An 8,850-nucleotide genomic window follows, 5' to 3' on the forward strand; every position below is an offset into this window, starting at 1 on the left:
TTTGTCAACAAAATAAAGTTTAGGACTTTCTTCTCAAATCGTCAATTAGGACTTTACTGTCAAAAAAATAAACTTTAGGACTTTTTTGTCAAATCGTTCAAAATATTGGGACTTTAGTGAATATATAATTTTTTTTGTTAGAAATTTAATGGTATGATACTTTTTAAGCATAAGAGTTATTGAAACCTTCTCTAATCAGCTAGATCCTATTGAAATCCTTTACGTTTGCTTCTTGTTAAATCGTTTTGTTAATCTCAACGAACCGACATTGAAAAAAATTGAGATAATCAAGAAAGAAAGAAAGAACCAGGGTTGTGTTGGCTTTTTGCAGTCTCAAAAATGGAGAAATTAGAAACCTAAAAAAACGAAATTGCCCTAGCTTTATACAAACACAAACAACACATGCCTAGTCAAAAGGGTGTGAATGTGGAGAAGGGAAAGAAGGGCAATTTCGATTTTTTTCGGTTTCTTATTTCTCCATTTTTGAGACTGCAAAAAGTCAACACAACCCTGGTTCTTTCTTTCTTTCTTGATTATCTCAATTTTTTTCAATGTCGATTCGTTGAGATTAAAAAAACGATTTAACAAGAAGCAAACGTAAAGGATTTCAATAGGATCTAGCTGATTAGAGAAGGTTTCAATAACTCTTATGCTTAAAAAGTATCATACCATTAAATTTCTAACAAAAAAAATTATATATTCACTAAAGTCCCAATATTTTGAACGATTTGACAAAAAAGTCCTAAAGTTTATTTTTTTGACAGTAAAGTCCTAATTGACGATTTGACAAGAAAGTCCTAAACTTTATTTTGTTGACAAAAAAATCCTAATTACCGGCTAACCGGGGAAAAAGGGTAAAAGCGTCAAAAACTGCCGGTAATTTGGACTTTACTGTAAAAAAAAATAAAGTTTAAGACTTTCTTGTCAAATCGATGAAAATATTGGGAATTTACTGTATATTTCCCTAATATATTTCTAAATAATACATTAACAACTGAACTATATTGAATTATCTTAAAAATTAAAAAACACGTGCTGAAACTACCACCAATTTTGTGTTCTTAGCCATATTCACCAAATCTCTACCATTTTTGAAGAATCGAGAGCTGATTTGAATTCAGAATGGGAACAAAATCAAGAACAGCAGAGATAGTCGAAATGGAGGGTATGTGTGTGGGCCATTTCTTATTTATAATTTATAAATAGCATATTTATCTTGATAAAAAAATGTACAAGAAATACCTAAGGGGTAGAACAGTCTTTTCAAGTTTGACAAGACCAAATCTACAACCAAAAACTACAGGGACCAACTTTGCAAATTTTCTGTTATTATTATTCATTATTATCACCACATTGTGATCGATGCAATAAGTAATCCATCCAAAAAAAAATTGATTGAAATTGTATCAAGTCAAAAAGCTATGTATGATGTTTAAGATGATCTATTTATCATATCTACAGCCCCCCTCATGTTAGTAATCCCAAGAGTTCAATCAAGCAAAATCTAAAATGAACAAGGGTATAACTGGTATTTTGATGATCTAGTTTCCTGATTGTTATAGAAACCAGGAAAATGTAAACTTATTTTCTTTCATGATCAACTTTGGCTTAATCACATAATAAAGTGAAATTATTGTATCCCATATTGCAATTCCGATTCCGATTCCAATGTTTGAGTCAACTGTCAACCCACAGGCTGAGTTCCATTCCATGCCTGATTCCCATCATCAAAATCATTTGTCCTCCGGTAATTACCACCTTCTTGAAAATATGATATTCCAGTCCATACCCCTCGAACAAGTAATATGCTTACAAAAACTACACTTCCAAGTGTACAAACCACCTGCATAAATGTTAAATAATGTAAAAAACACATCTTTTCTTATCCTTTGATGATGCCTTTTAGAGAAATTTAAAATTTCTTACCTCAAGGAATGCCTTTAGAATCCAAAAGAATGCCAGAATTATAACTCCATTAACAGAGAATCCCACCTATATAAGGCATTGAGCATATAGTAAGTTAGTAAGGTAATCAAGAATTAACAATCTCAACGTAAGAATGCAAGATCCAAAGTATTAGATGAAAGTTTAGGTTAATTAAAGGTTGACATTGAATACATATCGAGAACAGAAAGAAAAGCTGCTGACTTTGCATATATAAAAAGGATCAAATCGGGAAAGAAAAAATCTTTGTTGTTCGTTTGTATTGGGTATAAACGAATAAATCAGAAAGAAATTTGAATCGAGTTTTCCCCAATTTTAATTATCTGAACTAAATTGTACCAAAAATCAGCTAAAACCCTCAAATTGGATCAAATTGATAACTTGAGAAATGCAAAGCAGTACCAATTTGGTGGGGATATTGATAGGAAGAACAGATCGAACGGCTTTGCGAGCTCGCTTAGATATCTTCTTAAACACGTTCTCAACAAACCTAATCAGAAGATCCATGCTCCTGTCATCTTCCTCCTCCTCCTCATCATCTTCGTCATCGTCTTCATCGTAATCTCCGGAAAAAGTCATATCATTACGGTTCCGATTCCATATCCTAGGATCCGCCGCCGGATTCTCACCTTCCTGATCCATCGAGTCATCAATTGAAGAGTTCCCGACAGTAGATAGTAAACGTAGTTAAATAATCTGACATCTGGAAATAACCTGAGGATAATTAGGAGGACGGCGGGTAGCTTGGAGACGTAAAGCAGGAGTTCGAAGCAGAAATGGGCGGATGAAGGAACTGGAAGAGATGGAGAGATACTGTAATTGGCTTGTTCGAATAATGGTTAGAGACTGTCGAGATGATGATGCTGGTGATAGAGAGATGGCAGATGCCGCCATGGTGTGTACGGAAGAAACTGCTGGTGAAACTCCGATGTGCGGTTGTCAAAGCTGCACCCCGTGTCAACTGTCAGGGGGTGGTTTCGGACTGTGAGTAGATGAACCCCAAATATCATTTTCTACCAATCTATGAAGTAAGAAAGACGAAAATTGCAAAAATGGTCCTTATGCTTTATCATTCTTTTTGGATATAGTCTAAATCATTTTAAAAATTATGGGTATGGTCCTTTCATTGAAAAAGTTTTATGTCCCTTATGTATATATTTAGAACTAAAACTATAATAAAGATGACTAATATAAGTGCAAGGCTTAAAATCTTTTTCTCTTATGGTTTGTTGAAAGGAAATTAGGTAACCGAAGTTCACGTACGCACCATAAAGACGGTTGTTTTCGAAAAGATATATTGTAGATCTATGATAAATCATGATTTTGCAAAGGAATATCTTCTAGAGAACTTGGGATCTGACCAATGAGGTTATTTCGACTGAGGGTTAACCATGGAATACATTTTCCTAAATTAAATGGTATGGAACCGTTCAATTTATTTAACCTATGTGAAGTTTAATTAGAAACACAAGTTTCCCCAAAAAAAAAAACCACAAATGTTACATATATTAAAAGAAATTATATTCGAATAACATAACATAACAAAGTTTGTAAAATTGAAAGAGGCATTGATAAAAAAAATCGTCTAAATGAGAGTAACATTGATCTTTGAAAGAATCAATCTTAAATTTGAAATATATTTGTTTTAGGTTTCATATTAACTGACTCTTCGGTTTACATTCTATAATATTAACACCAACAAAGAAGATGTGGTTGTGGGTTATAAACATTTTTTCTTGTTTGAAAAAAAAAAGATAATGCTTTAAAAAGATAATATATTTTTTGATTTGGATATATTTGGTTACTGAGGGTTTTTTTTTTCGTCCACATTACCCCTTCAACTTGTTAAACTGTACACATTCAGTCTTTATGACCGACTACTCCAACTTAGCCGGTAAAAATGACTCAACAGGATAATATATTTCTCACTTTATACATATTTAGTCCTTAATTTCTCACATTTAGTCATTAATATTTTTTTTGTTGCGAAATAAGTCATTTAATCACTAATTTAGTACTTATTAATATGGGTGAGTGCAGTGCGGTTTGGTACAGTTATTAGCCAAAACCTCACCACTAACCACAAATACGGTTAATCCATTTTCAAAACTGTTTGGTGCGGTTATTTTTGCGGTGCGGTTAAGCGGTTATTTTTGCGGTGTGGTTATGTTTTTTCTGTGTTGCGGTTATTAACCGCATGGATTTGGTGCTGTTATTTTGTGTTATTTTTAACCACAGTTTAGAGCTCAAACGGTTCTAAAAGTTCAATTATATTACGTGTAATAAAAAAACATAAATTATAAGACAATTAACTTACATCACAAACAATTAATATCTTAACAACGTCAAATCAATAGTAATTAACTATAAATTTCTTAAAATTGTCTAATTTCATCATTTTTCAAAGTTAAACATAACAAAAAACCAACACTTTTGTCTTCTACTATTTTATTCATCTTTCATTCATAAAACGTGTCTTATTTTTAATATTTAATATATTAATAATTAATAAAAAAATTATATATAATATATGCGGTGCAGTGCGGTTTTTTAAAACTAATAACCGCACTGCACCGCAAATTTGCAGTTTTTGAAAAACAGAAAACTTCACCATCGGTTTTTATTGCGGTTGCGGTTTATGCGGTTAATTTTAGTTGTGGTGTGGTTTTTGCTCACCCCTACTTATGAATGATTTCTTAGGTTTTTCTCACGACATCTTACGTGAGACATTCATTAATGAGGTGTTTGGGGCTTTTGATGCTTACGTCCATCGAGATATCAACTACAACTTTCATTTAGATTGTTCCCGTTAAAAAGTAATATATTTTTAGTTACGATCTGTTGAGTTATGAAGTGTTGCATCATTGGGCTTTTGTCTAGGTCCGTTGTATTCTCGGTTATGGGCATGTCCAGCCGCATTACATTTATTAGGGTTTACATTATATAGTGCATGCATGCATCTTAGTATGTACGCTTTTAAAAGTTTTCTCTTGATTGTATTGTAACCCTAGCACACCTCTACAGTAGAAGTTCTTCTGAGGCGTTGCATATTAATCATTCAACACCTGTTTAATTCATTGCGTGTTCATGTTTTTATTTGTTTTCTTGATTTTCTTGTTAAGAATCTATTCAATCTTAAAAGAGTTTTCGACTCATCAATTGGTATCAGAGCAGGAGACTGTGTAATCTATACACATCTCTTCTGTTGAAGAAGGTTTTAGGGTTTCTGCTATTATCGTATATGTTAGAGTCGTCATCTGGTTATTGACGCTGCTCTTAGATCTCGATCTTACCCTAACTCAGTTTACTAGTCTGATTCTTGACAGGTTATCAAAACAAATCATCATGTCACACGACGACTCTCATTCCAACCTCATTAACATCTCCAACAGTATCAGATCCACCACGAGAATCCCGATTTTATATACTCAAGATTATGAAGTCTAGACGCATCAGTTTGAAGACTATGTTCTTGGCTCAGCAGTCTGGGAGGCTATTACCTTGGGTCCGTTTGTTCATTTTGGAACAAATAAAACCATCAAGACGCAAAAGGAATATAATCAGCTTATGATCGACGTGGAGAAAGTTCCTCAAGACGAGAAGGAAAAACTGATGAGCAACATTAAAGCCATGAGAATGATTAGATTTTCCTAACAGTCTGATACTTTTCGTCTGGTTAGTTCATGCACAACAGCAAAACAAATCTGGGCTAGGCTTAAGGAGCTATATTCCACATATGAGGATCTAGAGCATTCAATTCAAACTCTTCTACTTTCATAATTTGGTGACCTCAAGCAAAAGCCAGAAGAAAAACTCATTCAAGCGTTCGATCGTTTCAATCATCTTCTCTGCAAGATGATCAAGCACGGAATAGGCAAAGTAGTGATCGAACAGAAGGCCACTTTTATGAGTGGCCTAAGACCCGAATGGATGGTGGTGGTTTCAACTGTGAAAGCTCATGATTAGTTCAAAACCTATTCATTGGCGAATCTTGTGGGAATAATCAAGTCACATGAAAATGTAGCGACTAAGGAAACGAAAGTTGTGTCTAGTATGGGATCTTTGGCCCTTCTCTCAAAGAGCAAGAACGTGGCTGAAGACGAAGAAGAGTTGGATCTCTTTGAATTTGATCTGACAAATGAAGAATATGAATTAATGGTCTCTAATCCCAAGAAGTTTGCTCGTAAAAAGTTCCCCACTTCCAAGAACCGAAACTCGCAAGGGAGCTACAGTTCCGAAAAGGCGAAAGAGGAGGTTTAAAACGCTCCTCAGCAAGAAGAAGTGAAGAAGGAGAACAAGCTTGTAGGTGACTTCGGATATGATTGCAATTTCTGCCACGTGAAAAATCACTTTGCCAAAGATTGCATGTTAAGGAAGATATCTGAGAAGAAGGATGGAGAAGATGATGAAGTGTACCATTTACACAAGCTGGAGGAAATAAAGAAGAAGAAAACCTCTAATAATTCAATGAACGCTTTAATTGTGCAGGAGAATATAGTTGACGATGAGTTTGGAGGAGTAGAGATTTGGTCTACCGACTCCGAGGATGAAGAATTTCGCAAGCCCAGGCATGGCAGGGCTTTTGTTGCAAAAGAGGACAGTGCTGAATTTGCTGGAAGATGTCTGATGGTGACTACTGGAGTGTCACAAATGAGAGGCTACAAAATAGATGGCAGGGGAGATGAAGTGAAAGAGAGGGAGGATAGATGCTTCACAGCGAAACCGGTTGGAGAACAAATCAATGAATGTGATCAGTTAATCAAGAAGGGAAATTCCATCCTTAAAACTCTCAAAATACCCGCCTCTAACTATGAAAAGGAATTAAATGATTTACAATCTAAATTTTCTAGTCTAAGTGGTAGCCTAAAACAAACTCGCCTCACAAATGCTAACCTAAATGATCAAATTAGCAGGGTGTCTTCCAAGAGTGAGGAGTTAAGGATTTGGATAAAGCAGAAGGAGTTAGAGTTGGTTAGGGCAAGAGAAGAATTGATATATTTGCAACGTGACAATTTGAAAATTTTAAAACAGAGAAATATTTTTTGTTTAATTGCTAAACGTCTTTATACAAATATTACTCAGTTGCATCTAGATTGCGATATTGGCAAAAAGATTCACAAAATGATTTTGCCCTTCTTTGAACTAAAGGAAGACAAAATAGATGCTGATTGTTATAACTGTTAATCAATTGTCTCGTCAGAAGAAACCACTGATGCCTATAGGATTGGTTTGGACAAAATTGAGTTCTTTATTAAGTCAAAAGACCACAAGGACATGCTTAAAGACTTATTGGACGAAAATGATACGTTGAAAGTTAAGACCGAAACCGTACAAAATTTTGATTCATTAAGTACCAAATTAAGTCCAGAAAACATGATTGATATTGACAATACTTCTGAATTTGACGAGGACAATGATATGAGTGAAATTTCTGTAGAGGACGTGGTTGACTGTTCTGAATTTGATAAAACCTAACCCGAACCAGCAAAAGTCCTTATATCTGAAAACTCAGTTGAGTTCGCTCGATCATCTAAAGAGCAGAACAAAGTCCTGAAAGAAAAAGTTGTAGTATATCGAAAGGTACAAACTGTACCAAATCGAGTGTACGTCAACATTGGGATGACCAAGAAGCAAACTATTGAGCTAACTTCCATGGTAGATGAAGATAATGTTGATGGTTTTGATGGGTATTTTTGGTCTGCCCCGATTAATAATGCAGATGAAACGAAAGGATTATCGGAACGAACCTCTTGGAGAGTAAAAGGCAGATACGTGGCTGAACCAATCAATAAGCCATCTAACTTCGCTAAAGCAAGTACAAGTGGTATTAAAGAGATTCAAATCAAACCTACAAAGGCGGTAAATGAATCCTTTTCATTGATGAGCGAAACTCATGGAGAAAGACCGAAGCCGAAAGTAAACATTCACAAGTCTCAAAAGCAACTGCCAGAGCAGAAACGCCAGCGAAACAAAAGATATCAAAGAAATCTAACTGAGAGGAAGCAGTTTTGGCAATCCTAAAACTCCAACTATGTTTGCAAGGAAAAGGCGTCCAATCCAAAGACGAAAGTAAGCACAAAGGAAAACTTTGATCAATGCTCTCACTGCCAATCCTGCAGTCAGAAGAACCGAAAGAGCGGTTTCGGTCCTAAATCCAGTTCTCCTCATTATTCTCAAACTAAGCAAAATCCTATCGAGGATGTCAAAGGAAAGGGAAAGATCGCCTCAAATTCAAAAGAACAAATAAACAAGACGACTACTAACCCTAGGAAGGATACTAAAGGAGTTGTTAAGAATCGAAATAAAGAAAAACAAACTGATTAAAAAAAAAAGCGAATAACAAAATAAAAATTTTCACCATTAAAAGAAAAGATGAAACCACTTTAATAAAACGAATGTATATGGTTGATCTTTCTATTGCTTTTCCTTGTCATGTAAAAGGCTCACCAAGACCCAAACAACTTTGGGTTCCTAAATCTGCTTAATTTTTGCAGATCATACGTGACGAGCAGTTCGACGACGAATGATAAATTGATAGTGGTTGCTGACCTCACATGAAAGGAAGGAAGGAGGAGCTAAGAGAGTTTCATGCTCTCAAAGATGGGGGATGTGTCAAGTACGGAAACAACTCATATGGCATAATAAAAGTCTATGGCATGATAACGAATGCAGATTTTTCAATTCAAAAGGTAGCCTATGTGGAAGGATTGCAACACAATCTCATAAGTGTTTCGCAATTGGTTGTGGAGACTGGCCTGAAGGTCTCATTTGACGATGGGGGATCCGAGATCATAGAAAAGAAAACTAAGTCTGTGCTGTTGAAGTTCTAACGCAAAGGCGAGATGTATCCATTAAATCTAAGCCCGATACGAGGGAAACCTATTGTATGCCTTCTAACGAAAGCTC

The 8,850-nt window shown here is 35.1% G+C and overlaps 1 protein-coding gene across 2 annotated transcripts; it reads right to left on the reverse strand.

Annotated features, from left to right (window-relative positions):
* Nucleotides 1-1,375: 1,375 nt before the first annotated feature.
* LOC145063403 (ATP phosphoribosyltransferase regulatory subunit) lies at nucleotides 1,376-2,949 on the reverse strand. 2 transcript variants are annotated; one of them, XM_079011004.1, is made up of 4 exons: nucleotides 2,659-2,949; nucleotides 2,347-2,568; nucleotides 1,927-1,992; nucleotides 1,376-1,843 (listed from the first exon to the last, which is right to left on the reverse strand). In XM_079011004.1, the coding sequence occupies exons 1-4, from the start codon at nucleotides 2,836-2,838 to the stop codon at nucleotides 1,685-1,687; spliced, it is 627 nt and encodes a 208-aa protein (XP_078867130.1). In that variant the 5' UTR covers nucleotides 2,839-2,949; the 3' UTR covers nucleotides 1,376-1,684. The 2 variants fall into 2 exon arrangements, with proteins under 2 accessions (XP_078867130.1, XP_078867129.1); XM_079011003.1 differs by having other exon boundaries at nucleotides 2,347-2,577; nucleotides 2,659-2,948.
* Nucleotides 2,950-8,850: the final 5,901 nt, after the last annotated feature.

The sequence above is a fragment of the Lactuca serriola genome, chromosome 7, assembly GCF_051521515.1.
Source record: "Lactuca serriola cultivar US96UC23 chromosome 7, Lser_US96UC23_V15, whole genome shotgun sequence".
Lineage (NCBI taxonomy): Eukaryota > Viridiplantae > Streptophyta > Magnoliopsida > Asterales > Asteraceae > Lactuca > Lactuca serriola.